At 60.0% G+C, this 15,073-nt stretch overlaps 1 protein-coding gene across 9 annotated transcripts in view; it reads left to right on the forward strand.

The window, feature by feature from the left end:
- CABIN1 (calcineurin binding protein 1) overlaps positions 1-15,073 on the forward strand; it is a 163,667-nt gene extending 148,594 nt beyond the window's left edge. For 5 of the 9 annotated variants that reach the window (XM_050745881.1, XM_050745883.1, XM_050745887.1 and 2 more), the window contains 6 exons: positions 667-1,335; positions 2,469-2,543; positions 6,166-6,448; positions 12,553-12,717; positions 13,937-14,250; positions 14,488-15,073. In XM_050745881.1, the coding sequence (XP_050601838.1) occupies positions 667-1,335; positions 2,469-2,543; positions 6,166-6,448; positions 12,553-12,717; positions 13,937-14,250; positions 14,488-14,631 (1,650 nt within the window). In that variant the 3' untranslated portion in view covers positions 14,632-15,073. The remainder of the gene's footprint in view (positions 1-666; positions 1,336-2,468; positions 2,544-6,165; positions 6,449-12,552; positions 12,718-13,936; positions 14,251-14,487) is intronic. The other 4 variants (XM_050745886.1, XM_050745889.1, XM_050745890.1 and 1 more) reach the window with 4 other exon arrangements.

Consider the following 15,073-nt stretch of genomic DNA (forward strand, 5'->3'; position numbering starts at 1 on the left):
GCCTTTTCAGCCTCGAGGCAGATGTAGCAGTGCCTCCTTCTCACAGCTTAGCACCTGAAGGAGGCCAGGGAGGTTAAGCAGCCAGCCTAGCGGGTAGGGCTGTTGGGAGTTGAACCAGGACTGCCTCCAGAGCTTATGCCTGGTAGGGCTGGCTGTGGCTTGGCGCAGGGGATCAGCCTGAGCCTGTTGGGGAGGAATCCTTGCCAGCCCCCAAGCCCAGGCCTCATGCTTTAGGGGCCAGGAAGACTTGGCTCTGCAGCAAACACGCTTGGTGGACCTGGGCAGGTCCCATCCCATAAAATGCCCAGAGCTGCTCAGAGGTCACATCATGGAGTCAAAGGAGAGCTGGGCAATGCTGCCCCAACTCAATCCAGGCCTGTTATTCAGGAGCAGTGCCACCTCCAGAGTCCCATCAGCCCCTTGCTACCTGGGAGAGTGTGGTAGGGCAGCCAGAGGTGCAGAGGAGGGAAGGCCTTTCTCAGGCAGGTCTCTGTGCCCAGTATCCTTCTCTGATAATTGAGACACAGCCCTGGCCAGCTGGCGGATGTCCAGAGCCAGACAGATGTCAGGTGGGAGAGGCCCAGGTCGGGCTCACCAGCCCCCAGAGGTGATTCATTGCAGTGGAGACACCAACGGCACAACATCCTACCTTTGGTTTCTTTGTAGGGGTCAGAACGCCCAGGGCCCAAGGTCTGTGGCCTCCCCGGAGCCAGGATGACCACCGATGTCTCACACAAGGCCAGTCCTGAGGATGGCCAGGAGGGCCTCCCTCAGCCGAAGAAGCCCCCTCTGGCTGATGGCTCAGGGCCAGGGCCCGAGCCAGGGGGCAAAGTGGGCCTCCTCAACCACCGGCCTGTGGCCATGGATGCAGGAGACAGTGCAGACCAAAGCGGGGAGTGGAAGGACAAGGAGACCCCCCGGGCAGGGCCCACTGAACCCATGGACACGAGTGAGGCCACTATTCGCCACTCAGACTTGGAGCGGACACCACCCCTGCTGCCAGGTCGTCCCCCAAGGGACCGGGGCCCCGAAAGCCGGCCCACTGAGCTGTCCCTGGAGGAACTGAGCATCAGTGCCCGGCAGCAGCCCACCCCGCTCACCCCAGCCCAGCCAGCCCCCGCCCCTGCCACCACCATAGGGACCAGGGCAGGGGGCCACCCCGAGGAGCCGCTCCCCCGGCTCAGCCGCAAGAGGAAGCTCCTGGAGGACACGGAGTCAGGCAAGACACTTCTACTGGATGCCTACCGTGTGTGGCAGCAGGGCCAGAAGGGTGTGGCCTACGACCTTGGCCGTGTGGAGAGGATCATGTCGGAGACCTACATGCTCATCAAGCAGGTGGGCGGCGGGCAGAGGCCTGGGGGCACTTGTGTGCTGGTAGCATCCCCACTCTTGCCTTTCTATTCTCAAGGAGGGTCTCCCGGGCCTGCCCTTGAGCTGGGTTTTAGGTGTTCTTCCCACCCCATTCCCCACTGTTTACATTCTGCAATGAGCTTTAAAAAGTTGATATTCAGCCTGGAAGGAAGTGAGAGCCTATCTCAGAAACCTTATCACAACCAGCGCAGGGAGTCTGGACCGCTGCTCCCACCGCTGTGCCGGGCCTCTGGGCGCATCTTAGGGCATTTCCTTCAAGACTTCTGTGGCTGTCATCTAAAGATGGCTGCAGTGACCAGAGATCCCCTTCTCATTTTGCCTTCTTTTTTAAAACATTTTATTTTAATATATCAAGCACTTTCCTTTTTCTCCGTTTAAAATTATTCCCATAGGAAGAATCTCCAAAACTTTAGTGACTGGCTCAGATGGGATGACCATCCCTGACATACAGTATTCCCTCTAATCATGTCAGTTTGCAATGCACCCCAGCCCCAACTGCCCCATATCATATGGACCTTGGGCACTGAATCTCCAGACACACTTGACACAGCATGGGGCGATCTCCATCAGGCCTGGGATTCTAAAAGGCCTCTCCCACTCTAATCATGGCCCTCCATCCTGCCCACTTACGGGGCAGGTTTTAGCTCAGAAGACTCCCCTCATCCCCTAGCAGCTGAGCCTCAGCTGAATTTGAAGGCTTGGTTGGAGCCCTGAGTCTGCCTGCCAGCTTCAGCTTGTGAGGATGTAAGTAACTCAGCCATAGAAATGAGCTTGGTATAGCCAGATGGGCTCAGAGGAACGGCTGGGTCTAGTCCTGGCACCAGTACCTGGTGCTGTGGCACCTGAACAGGCACCCCCACCTGGAAGATGGATGGGCACCTGCCCCTGCTACCCATGAAGAGCTGGGAGGTAGGGGTCCGGGTGTGGACAGCAGTGGGGACAACTGGCTCTTCAGTGGAGTCTGGGGTGGTGGGGGGCACCCGAGCCACAGGGCATGCCCCCTACCTAGGCTGGTCCGTGCTACATACACAGACAGGGCTGGGGGAGGCTCACCACAATGGCCTGGGCCCCCTGACCTCCGGCATCTCGCTGTTAAGGTGGATGAGGAGGCTGCGCTGGAGCAGGCTGTGAAGTTCTGCCAGGTCCATCTTGGGGCTGCCGCCCAGAGACAGGTAAGCCCAATTTAGCCTGTGCCAGCCTCATCTTGCGGAGCCTGCTCCATGTCAAGGCCCTAGGATGCAGGCTGAGAAACAGGTCCACTTTTGGGACTGTTATTGTGGTGGTCAGCTTGGGCCAAGGGGAGATGAGCAGGGGTCAGCTGAGCCTCCAGCCCATGGCCATGGTGGGCGGGAACTTGACAGGGCCTAGACCCCAGTTCAGACATGCCGAGGGGTCTCCTCACCTCAGCCACCTTTTCTCTATCAAGGAGGATGACCCCTAGCCAGCTGACCTCACCTGGGAAGGTCATTCCTTCTGGGACAGTAGTAGAAGAAACAATGTTAGAGCCAGGCTGGTTAGGAGCCAGGTGGCTGGGTAAAGGTGGAGATGCAGCCTACACAGGGACCCCCCCCCTCCATGAGGGGAGGGCATGTAGGGAGCAAGGTGTCCTAAGAGAGGGTAGGCAGGAGTCCTGGAGTTTATTAAGCAGGGAGAAAGCAAGGCAGCCACGCTCCTGAGTGGGGAAGAAGGGGTTGGTTCAGGGGCCAGGCCAGGGCTGGGGCAGGGTCCAAGATATGGCAGAGAGTAGGGAGTGGGGGAGGCCCCTCCTGGGAGGACCCCAAGCCAGGGTTGAGATTGGGTTTGTGTTGAGTCTGAGACTCTTTTAAGAGAGAGAGGCCAAGTGGTCAGGAAGGTCAGGGGCCCCCACCTGGAGGGGCAGTCCAGGCCAGAGACCTGGGGTAAGTGCCCCTGAAGCCATCAGAGGCCAGAAGAGGACACAGGCAGGGCCAAGGACCTTGGCCAGGTCACAGGCACAGAGAAGAGACTTGGGCAGGACAGGGAAGTAGCCAGGAAGGAGAGTGTTCCCAGGGGCCAGCTGGTCAGCAATGCCAGGGCAGTGAGGATGGGGGCCTGATGGATATGGGAACCCAGGGGCCAGGGCTATTTTTGAGAAGTGATGAGGCTGGAAAGGGCTTGAGCAGGAGCAGGTAAGGTGCTGGGTCTGGAGGAGAGAAGTCTCCATGGGAGAAGTCCAGCTTGAAGCCAGTGGGCAGGGTCTGGCTATGAGTTGGGGTGGGGTCTCCATGACCGAAGAAGTGGGAGGGATGGGATCAGATCTCAGTGAGAGGATGAGGCAGGGAGGGGCAGACATGGCAGGCAGAGAGAGCAGGTGTGCTCTGTCTAAAACATAAGCCTCCAAGCCAGAGGTTTGGTGGCATGCCATTTGAGTAGGTGCAGCCTCTTGTCCCCAGGGGTGGCCTGATGCCCCGGGTAGCGTCGCCCCAGGTCCCTTTGTTCCAGGTCCCCTAGCAGAGGGTTGGTAGCTGCCTTTTGGGTCCAGACAGGCTTCCTCTCAGTGGAATGGGGCCTCAGGCCCCCACCACCTGCCTGGGCTGTTACGTCAGCGGAAGCCTGGGAGGTTCAGCTTTGACCAAGCAGGCTGTGGGCCAGACAGGGCATGCTGTGGGGAGTAGGTGGGCCTGGTCCCCAGCTAAGGGCCAGAGTCCTTGGCAGGGAGTGCCCCAAACCCCAGCAGTCCCCACCATTTCATTGTCCAGCTGGGCAGAGTGCATAGCACAGCTGCCTGGGCCCCAGTGCTGGGCCCAGGCCCAGGTCCACCAGGGTGCCGTGCCTCCTCCACTGGCCCAGGTGAAGCAGGTGGACATGTGAGTGGTGACCACTCAGGAGACAGGAGAGCTGTTTCTGCTTTTGATGTCCTTAAAAAATAGATCCACACAGGAAACCCCCCCACAACCCCACACCATAGTGTGAGAAGAAAGGGGTGCTGAGCTGGCAGGAGTCAGGGCAGGGCCAGACCCCATTTTGCCAAGGACATGCATATCAGGGCCCCTGAGGGCTGGGTGGGCAGAAGTTTCCGTCAGAGACCTTGGAAGATACAGCCTGGGTTATGGGGGTGGCCAGAGCAAGGGGACCCAGGTCCTTACCTTTCAGGTTACCTGCTGCTGGGCGACGCCAGGCCAGGCCCCAGCAGTCCCCTCCCAGGGTGTGGAGGAGAGTGGTGGGGAGGAGGCCCTAATGACCCTCAGACCTACCTGCCTGCTTCCCAGACCCTGGTGGTGCGGTGGGGGTGCCTTGGTATCTGCCATGGGCCCTCTCATTGCATTTCCTACTCAGGATTCTTACCCTGGTCCCAGAGAAGATGGCACTGTGGGGGCTGGCTGCCATCCTCTGGTCCTCTCCTCCCTCAAGCCCAATTTTGGAGGCCCATTTCCTGCCATCAGAGCCCACAGCTCCCACCCCTCAGGGAGTGTCCATTTTGCTCACGGCATGTCCTGGTTGCCATGGCAGCCCTGAACCCGCCTGGAGGGCGCTCTGAAATAATTAGAGGCTCAGTGCCCACGGCTGAGGCCCGCTCCTGAGCGAGGACAGGGACACTGCACTCACCTTTCTCCAGCGTGTCTGCTCACGCTGCCAACTAGGCTGCTACAACACCACTGGCACCGCCGCAGGCCCTCAGGGCCAGAGAGACAGGTCTGTTCTCCTGCCCCGCCCTCCCACAGGACAAGGCTGGGCCCCAGAGCACTGGCCTGGGGCACATCCCAGACACCCAGTATGTAGCAGAGTCCACAGGGGCCCGTCCTGAACCATATGGAATTGGGGAACAGGGCATTTTAGCAAAACCAATGTCAGAAGAGACGGGATCATCGGTGGTAGCAGACTGCCCGCCCCCATGCACTGAGGTATCCACCTGCAGGCGTGTGACTCTCCCACACTCGAGGGGGTGGGGGTGCTGCCAGCCAGCCCCATGTGGGCCAGCTCCCACAGTACAGTTGGCCTGGTGCTGGGGAGGGCTGAAGGATGGGCCCAGCCCCTCTGCTCAGCTGTGAGAGGCTGCCTCAGGGCTACCTCACATCACCTCAAGACATGCTATCAGGGCACTGGAGCCTTCACACCTGTCCCAGAAGGGCTGGCTGGGAGTGGGAGCAAAAGTAGCCCTGTGAAAAGAGCCCCAAAAGGGCCTCGTGGAAGAGGGAACTGTGTGGTTGAAGACTCGGAGGCCCCTAGGGCCTGGCTCACCTGGAAATCGAAGGCCCATGGTGGAAGCAGCTGCCAAGGCCAGGCTGCAAGGGAGAGGCCAAGCTGGGGGCAGCACTGGGTGCCGTGGCAGTAGGTCACAGTGGGCTGTGGTATCAGGCCCAGGAAGGAAACTCTTGCAGCATCCTACTAGCTCCCTCAGGACTCTCCAATGAGTGGCCCTTAGGAAGTCACCCTCCAAGACTAACCACCTGTTCCTGCATTCCCTGGGTTGGGAGTTGCTCCCGTGCCTAGGGTCCTACTGGACATACTCCTTCCAGACTGGCACCCTATGATGTGAGGGCAAGGCCAGCTGGAGGTCCTTCCACTGAGTCCCCACCAGTATGGCCTGAGCATCCTCCCAGGGAGGGGTTCTGGGTCCCCAGCTGTGTCCTAGCATCAGCAGGATCCTGATGGGGTGCCTCTCTGATGGACCTTGTTGGCAGCATTGTGGGGGCTCAGTGGTGTCATATGGGCAGTGCTGGCAGCCCCAGGCACACAGGGTATCCTGTGGGACAGCACTGGTGGGCTGGCGGGCAGAGCAGTCGTGGGCTCAGGGCTGCCTTGCCAGCCTTTCTCACCTCTCATTTGTCCTCACAGGCCTCGGGGGATACCCCCACCACTCCAAAGCACCCGAAAGACAGCCGAGAGAACTTCTTTCCTGTGACAGTGGCACCCACAGCCCCTGACCCTGTGCCAGCTGACTCTGCCCAGCGGCCCAGTGATGCTCACACCAAGCCTCGCCCTGCACTAGCTGCTGCCACAACTGTTATCACCTGCCCTCCCTCAGCATCAGCTTCCACCCTGGACCCGTCCAAGGACCCTGGGCCTCCCCGGCCACACAGGCATGAAGCTACGCCCAGCATGGCCTCTCTGGGCCCAGGTGAGTCCCATCCCAGTCCAGAGCTGGGCCCACGCCACTGCCACCATCAAGTCCCCCCTGCATGGAGAGTGTGAGTGTGGGTAAGGGAGGCAAGCAGTGCCCACCTGCCCAGTCGATCCCATGGGGTGGCAGGGCAGATGGCTATGGGTCCACTCACCAGTCACTGGCAGCCTCTGTGGCCCTGGTCAGCACATCCTACATCTACCATTCTGAACCTAACCTGGGTGCCTCAGTCTCCCTGTCTGTGAAAGGGGGTGGTGAGGAGGGAGGAAGCAAACACCATCACGGACGTGTTTGCTGCTGTCGTGGTTTCCTCCCCACAAAGGCTTACAGTAAGTAGGAAGGATGGCTTGGTCAGGTAGGAAAAAGGGATACTAGCCCACACCAGGCCTCCCTTGGGGCACTGGAAGGGGTCCTGACCTTCAGCATGCTGCAAGGCCACTGGTATCTGGCCTCAGATACCTGTAAACAGTTCCTGGGTATCAGGCCCTACTGGGTGCAGGGCCAGCAGATCTGCTCAAACCCCATCTCGCCTCATGGGCAAGACAGAAGCCAGCCAGGATGAGGGCAGGGGCAGGTCAGGGGGCTTGTGAAGGAAAACAGAGAGGACAAAGGTGCAGGCAGTAGAGGACCTTGCTGACCTCGTCAATGAAAGCTCCTGTTCCTTCTAAAACCCAGGATCCATTGGAATGGCAGCCTGCAGGGCAAATGCAGAGCAGACAACTAGGCCACAGATCCTTCCTGGGGGGAGGGGATGTAGAGGCAGCACTGCTACAGCCAGTGAGTGAGAGGGGAGTAGACAAGGCGCCATCCCCCTCGCTGGTCCTGACACCAGCAGCTCTGGCAGCTGCAATTCTGCCAGACTGGGTTCACCTCAGTCCTGGGCTAGGTTCCACCTGCCACCCAGGGCAGGGGGCCCTTCGCTGATGGTTCCCAGGACTCTATGACCACGTGGCCAGGCTCTGAAGACCCTATAATAGGACAGGGATGTTCCCTAACTAATTCATCTCCCCAGCTAGTGGGGCCCCAGGAGAGACCAGCCTGGTCAGAGGGTTCCCTGTGCCCCTGGGGACATCCAGCGATGGACCAGTTTCTGCAGCCCTCCCTTTCAGGCCCTCGCCTGCTTCTCCCTCCCTGCCTCAGGGACCCAGCCTGTTTCCTTGCCCCAGACCCGGCACTGGCCCATAGCCTGTGTCACCCCCGGAGGCCCACCTGTCTTCCCAGCTGAATTTCCCGCCCATCTGAACAATGAGGCAGCGACTCTGCAGAAGTGCCCAGCAGAAGGCAGGCCTGAGAGCTCCCACAGACTGTGGGCCTGAGTGGAGGTTGAGTTGAGAAGTCCTTCTCAGCTCTTTCCCATGGTGGCTCAAGCAGCAGGTGCTGATGTTTTCACCTGATGCCATCCACACTGCTTTGAGGATTGTGAACCTGTAGGCATCCTCTAGCCCAGTGAGCCTCGGTTGCACTGGCTGTGGCCCTGTGAGACAAAGAATTACTTCCCTTTGGGTCGGAACCTGTGGCCATTTGTTCCCAGAGGAGGCTGTGAGGGCTTCAGGACAAAAAGCAGTAAAAGAACTAGTGCTAGCTGGGCGTGTTGGCTCACACCTGTAATCCCAGCACTGTGGGAGGCCGAGGTGGGTGGGTCATGAGGTCAAGAGATGGAAACCATCCTGGCCAACATGGTGAAACCCCATCTCTACTCAAAATACAAAAATTAGCTGGGTGTAGCGGTGGGTGCCTGTAATCCCACCTACTCGGGAGGCTGAAGCAGAATTGCTTGAAGCTGGGAGGTGGAGGTTGCAGTGAGCCGACCTCACGCTACTGCACTCCAGCCCGGGCAACAGAGCAAGACTCCATCTCAAAAAAAAGAACTGTAGTGGTTCTACCACCATGTGACCTTGGCCATCCCTTTTCTTCTTTCTGCCTCAATTTCCTGCATAAAATGGATAAGATGAAGATAATGGCACTGCAGGATTTGGAATGGTGCTTGGTATTAAGCAGAGACCTGGCATGGGTTTTGGGTTTTTTTTATATTTTTAGTGGAGACAGAGGTTTCCCCATGTTGGCCAGGCTGGTCTCGAACTCCTGACCTCAGGTGATCCACCTGCCTCGGCCTCCCATGCTGGGATTACAGGAATGAGCCACCACGCCCAGCCTGTTTGTTTTGAAACAGGGTCTCACTCTGTTGCCCAGGCTGGAGTGCAGCAGTGCGATCATGGCTCACTGCAGCCTCAACCGCCCTGGGCTCAGGTGATCCTCCCACCTCAGCCTCCCAGGTAGCTGAGACTACAAGCACAGGCCACTACACCTGGCTAATTTTTGTATTTTTTGTAGAGATGGGGTTTCACCATGTTGCCCAAGCTGATCTTAAACTCCTGGGCTCAGGAGATCCACTCGCCTCAGCCTCTCAAAGTGCTGGGATTACAGGTGTGAACCACCATGCCCCGCCTGGTGATGGTGATTTCAAGGTGTGGGGGTGATGGGAGCCCAGTGCCATAATCAGTTGGTCAGTGTCAGTAGCTGACTCACTCCCATGAAGACCCAGTTCCTGTCCCTCTGTCTCGGGCTGTCTTGCCTTGTACCCGTCTCATACTCTCATCTTGTAATTTTTGACGGTCAGGAATTTACAATGGCTTAGTGGGGTGGAGTTGGCTCAGGGTCTCGCACGTGGTTGCAGTCAAGGTATCATCAGTGCATCTGAGCTCCCTTGGGGTGTTGGCAGCCTCAGGTCCTCACTGGTTATTGGCCAGAGGCCTCGGCTCCTCCCATGGGCCTTTCTATAAACAACTGAGTGTCTCTGTGTCGTGGTGACTGGTTCTCCCCAGAGCCATTGACTCCACTGAGAGAACACAGAGGAAGCCTCGGTGTCTTTTATAACCTAATCTCAGGAGCTACTGAGATCACTGTAGGCCACACACACCTCCCCGGGGTGTGGGAGGGCCCGGTGGATGCCAGGGCCAGGGGTAGCGGGGTAGGGGGCTGGAGGCTGCCTGCTTTCCCTCTGCCTGCCTGTCCCACTGCCAAGCAGGCCAAAGCTGTAATTCACGTCCTTCTCTCCTCTAACTGTTAGATCTAAGAAAGAGGATCTGTTTCCTAGCATACCTTCTTCAGCCTGGAGAGTTGATCCTTTTCTATTCCCATTCCCAAAACCAAATTAAATGGCTTTTTGCCAGGATGAAACTTTTTTTTTTTTTTTTGAGACGGAGTCTCGCTCTGTCGCCCAGGCTGGAGTGCAGTGGCCGGATCTCAGCTCACTGCAAGCTCCTACTCTCGGGTTCCCGCCATTCTCCTGCCTCAGCCTCCCGAGTAGCTGGGACTACAGGCACCCGCCACCGCGCCCGGCTAGTTTTTTGTATTTTTTAGTAGAGACGGGGTTTCACCGTGTTAGCCAGGATGGTCTCGATCTCCTGACCTTGTGATCCGCCCGTCTCGGCCTCCCAAAGTGCTGGGATTACAGGCGTGAGCCACCACGCCCGGCCTAGGATGAAACTCTTGAATGACACTGGGGGCAGGGAGCAGCCCTCAGCTGAGAATGTGCCATTGTAGGCCTGGCCTCTTCCTAATGGCCCGTGCTCGGCATTCCCTGAGCAGCCCCGCTCCGCTTCCATACCTGCCCGCCTCAGGGCTGCTGCAGATCCGCAAGCAGAGGGCGTGTGGCTGGTCATGTTGGAGTGGGCATCCCCCAAGGGTCCTCAGAGCTTTCTGGGGTGGTAACACAGCCAAGCTGAAACAGGCATGTCCCCCCAGAGCCCATCCCACAACCTCTAGAAAGGGGGAAGCACCAGGAACAAGCTGGCCTCAGCAGGGCCAAGGCCCCCCAGGCTTGCTGCAACCGGCTGCTGCAGGGGACAGCAGGTTCTGCCTGCAGAGGCGCCCAGCAATTTGAGAGTGTCCAGGCCTGGAGCCACAGCTGGGCTGGGGATGAGGCTGGGAGCCAGGGCTGAGCAATGGCTGAGCCACTTGGGAGGGCAGATTTGAGGATGAATTCTCTAAGGATGCTGTACTCAACGTGTGAGGGAGCCAGGAGGGCCGTGTAGCGGGGCCCCTGGCAGGTGCTGTTCCCAGGGTGGGCAGCCCTGTCTCCAGTGGGAAGGTGGCCGCGGAAGCAGGCAGGGTGCTCTCAGATGCCCCTCTTCCCTAGGGAAGAGCTCACCCATCTACCCAGGCTGTGCTGACCAGGCCATGGCCCCATGCAGCATTTGCATCCAGAGAGCTCGGGGTCAGTCAGGGCTCTTGTGTCCCCAGAGGGACCCTGGCACTGCCTGTCCAGGCATCTCTCTCCTCTGGGCACGTGCTTATCTCCTTTGCCATGTGCCTGCCCACCACAGCCCAGGACCTGGTTCCATGAACAGCTGCTAGAACAGTGCCTGGCCTTAGAAGAGGAAGACCCCTCTCTCTGAGGCAGTCAGGCCATCTAGGGTGAGGGGAGTGGAGCAAGGCGGGAGGGTGGAACAGGGGTTCCCAAATCTAGACTCAAGTAAGGGCACCACCCCTGAGCATGGTGAAGGGGGCTGGAATGCTGGCCCTCATGCAGGTCCCTAGAGGCCAGGGGGAGACAAAGCCAGGCCCAGAAGCCTCCTGGGATATAGGGCCTGGGAGACAACCAGCCCAGACCTGGCACCTGGCTCATGGGTCTGTGCTGAGGAGCAGGGAGAGTTGCCCCAGTGGCACAGGATTTTGGCCTGGCCACCTGCTTCCCACAGAGAACTCAAGTCGTGGGGTAGCTGGGGGAGCTCCAGACAGCCCTTTTCTGCAAGATGGATCCCCAAGTAGGCCCCTCCCCTAAGCCCCCCCCACCATAGTGCTCCTCATAAGGCAGCCAGGTAGCCCGGGGAGGGAGGGTGCCTGCCCCTGCCTCCTCCTGCAGAATGCCACAGCAAGAAAGCCAGGTGCCTGCCCTTCCACCCCCACTGAGGGGTGTGTCCAGCCAGGCTGCCGGCCTGCGGAAGGGCCACAGGACCGAGAGAAGGCCTGCTTGGTGGGTGTGTACCCAGCCCTGGTGAGCCCTGACCTGCCTGCAAGAGGTAGGGGAGTGGCTGGGAGCTTGGCAGGAGGAGCCTTCTGAGGAACTCATCCTTGCCAGACAGTGTTTCAGGGGCTGGACCTGGGAATGACAGTGAGCAAAGGAGGGAGTGGCCCAAGGGGGTGGAGGCTTGAGACAAGGCCTCAGCCAGCCTGGGGCAGGAGCTTCAGGCAAAGCAGCCCGATGGGCATGGCCATGGCTCCTGAGGCCTCTGCCTAGCCCAGCAGTCTCCTGCTGGCCCCAGCTTTGTACTGGGAGCTGTCACTCCTGCTGACCAAGGAGGGGAGCTGGCACCCCCTGCTGGAGAGGACAGAGGGCTTCTTGGCAGAGGAGTGGGATGGGGAGGCGGGGGCGGGCTGGAAAGGCAGTGGTTGATGAACAGTGTGGTGGGAGAGTCCAGGCCTGAGTGAGAAGACGGGGAGCAGCAAGGGAAGCGAGGGCCATGTGGAGGGTGGGGGCAGGGCTTGGAGGCCTGGGAACTGGGGACCGATGCTGAGTAACCGCCTGACCAGCAGCCATATGGACAGCATTTGCCTCTTAGGCCCATCCTGGCCTTGGCACAACTGAGCCCAATTCCTGGCCCCTGCCTCAGGCCAGGAAAGGTATAGCTGGCTGGACAGGAGCCACAGTGCCAGCATCCACTTTGGTCTTAGTTGGGTTGTTTGGGTTTTGGTCCTGATCTTGTTTCTGAATGCTGCTTATGTGAGCTGGAGGGAGAGTGGACACCACCCCGCATCCCCTCTCACTGCCTTTTGATGGGATCTTAGAGAGGCTGGGCCTCGAAGACTCAGGTGTGGCCCCACTGGATCAGGTGTACAGCCCTCTTGGGGGCGGGGAGCCCTCTGGGGGTGGGGAGCCAGCCCCCACCAGTGTCCTCTTGGGTGGTGAGTGATTTCTTGGCAGCACCAACCCGGGCTGCCCTGTGGAGGGGAGAGACGCCTCAGCCAGGACCCCAGCATTGGCCATGCTCCCCTGCCCAGTGTCCCAGGGCACAGCCTGGGCCCATGGGACCTGGAACAGATGCATGGGAGCCTGTGGGGTGGATGAGTCCATTACCCGTGGTGAGCCCATGTCCCCACAGAGGGAGAAGAGCTGGCGAGAGTGGCAGAGGGCACGGGCTTCCCACCCCAGGAGCCACGGTGCAGTGCGCAAGTGAAGACGGCCCCCACAAGTTCCCCAGCAGAGCCACACTGCTGGCCAGCAGAGGCTGCCCCAGGGACAGGCACCGAGCCCACCTGCAGCCAGGGTAAGGCGAGTTGGGAGCAGCCCAGCACCAGCCCGCAGGAGGCTGCCTCACAGCTGGCAGCCAGGGTGGGTTTCCTGTCCTGGCCTTGGAGGGCAGGGCCTGGGGATGCCCCATGGAATGAGATGGGGAGGAAATGGGGGTAGTGCAGGCCGGAGAGGGGAGCCAAGGGAGAGGCCCAGGCTGAAGAGTTTGGCTCATGGCCCATTGTGTCAGGGGCTGGGTAAAGAGGGACACCAGAGGCTTATTCTGTCCCTGGCATCATGGAAGGGTACTAGCGAGGGCAGGCAGCCTGCTTGGGCGTACTGCAAGACCCAGGCTGAGCCCAGAGTGGGGAAAGAGGGGCAGTCATGGACAGGGAGGAGCATGGGCCCCGTGACAGACACTTGAGGGACATCAGCAGCAGGCAGAAGGGTGGACAGGTTGGGCTGGGCCAAGCAGGCTTCCCTGTCGGCAACCACGTCAGATTCTAGCCCTGGCCTCTGTCCGGCCTGTTCCCACCAGCTGCTCCAACCAGGCAGGCCCCTTGGGGACTCCTCCTGGCGTGGGCCTCCCACAGACCACTCGGGATGGCAGGACCTGGCGCCAGCCCCTGGGGGCCAGGCATGGGCTCTGTGTAAACCCCATTCCTTTTAAAGCCATGGGGCTGCAGAGGAATGTGGAGGCGAGCCAGGCCAGCCGGGTCCTCCCGGCTCATGCAGCTCCCTAGAGGCTGCCAGGCCTGCAACTGTCCCAGCTTTCAGGCTCTGGGCAAACTCAGCCCCTTGCTCCCTCTGGAGGATGAGGTGAAAGTGGAGGCCCTGGAGCCAGCCCAGTGACCACACCTAGCTGAGTGACCAGCTCTGGGCTTCAGTGTCCTCCCTGGGGCATAGACACCAATAGGACATGGATCCTAGGATGGTTGTGGGGATGTGACAGTTCATGCAAGCATGATGCCTGGAGGTCTTACAGAACCCAGCAAGGCTTGGGGAGTCTCAGGCCCTGGGCTTTTTGAGTTCATGGTGTTACTGGGTGAGGTTCACAGTCCCAGCTCCTCACAGCCCAGGGCCAGAGTTGGGTCCCTGCAGGCTTGAGCCAAGTATCTGCCCAGGGTAGAAGCCTTGGAGCCTGCCAGCCAGCACAAACTACACAGCATAAAGACCCAGGACCAGTGGGGGCGAGATAAAGTGCTCACTGTGTGATGCAGCAGGCAGGAGGTGCTCTTGGTCCCTTTGTCTTCCAGAGGGGAAACTGAGGCCTGAGCCGAGAAGGGAAGGGGAGGCTCAGGAGGCTGCGAGTGAGACTCAGCCCCTGAGCTCTCCCCCAACAGCTGCCAGCTCCAAGGCCCCCAGCGGTGGGAGTGCCCAGCCACCAGAGGGTCACCCAGGCAAGGCAGAGCCCAGCCGGGCTAAGTCCCGCCCCCTGCCCAACATGCCAAAGCTGGTCATCCCCTCCGCTGCCACCAAGTTCCCCCCTGAGATCACCGTCACGCCACCCACCCCAACCCTGCTCTCCCCCAAAGGCAGCATCTCGGAGGAGACCAAGCAGAAACTGAAGGTGACCTCAGGGGCTGGGCCGGAACCACGCGTGTGGGTGGGCGGCACAGGTTACAAGGGGACCTAGGGTGGGGGTGGGGGTGGCAGGAGGGGCTGGGGGTGTAGGTGAGGATGGCATAGGGGCCTGGGACAGGGGTGAGGGTGAATCGGGAGCCTGGGGCAGGGGTGAAGGTGGCAGAGGGGTTTGGGGCAGAGCCCAACCATCCCTGACTAGTGCCCCGCTCGGCCCTCTCTGCAGTCAGCCATCCTTTCTGCCCAGTCTGCTGCCAACGTGAGGAAGGAGAGCCTGTGCCAGCCGGCCCTGGAGGTCCTGGAGACATCCAGCCAGGAGTCCTCGCTGGAGAGCGAGACAGACGAGGACGACGACTACATGGACATTTGAGGGGCCCCTGCAGCCCCACCGCCACGCCCCAGGAGACTGGCCAGGCCTGGGATGCCCTGGAATGCCCCCTCAGCCTGGACCCTGGGCAGGGCCAGAGGCCCACGTGGGATGCCACTCCCCACACAGCCCCCAGGCCTGCCCAGTCCACCTCCTCATGGCATTCACCCTGTACCCAAGTCAGGGCTGTCCACACCACGTGGGAGCCCAGAGGAGGGGGGTCCACCTTAGCCATGTGAAGGTGGATTGGTCACCATCTGCACGCCAGGCGGCATCGTTTTCTATGAAATGTTGACTTTCTAAATCTGCCCACACCCAGCTGGCCATGTCCACCCCTCGACGCTGGGATGAGCCGGCTGTGCCTGTGTCACAGTGGAGGGGTCCTTTAGGGCCAGGCTCGCCCCTCACTTTTTTTGGTTGCTTTTCTAATAAAGATGGAACAGTT

Source organism: Macaca thibetana, chromosome 10 (genome assembly GCF_024542745.1).
Source record: "Macaca thibetana thibetana isolate TM-01 chromosome 10, ASM2454274v1, whole genome shotgun sequence".
In the NCBI taxonomy this organism is placed as follows: domain Eukaryota; kingdom Metazoa; phylum Chordata; class Mammalia; order Primates; family Cercopithecidae; genus Macaca; species Macaca thibetana.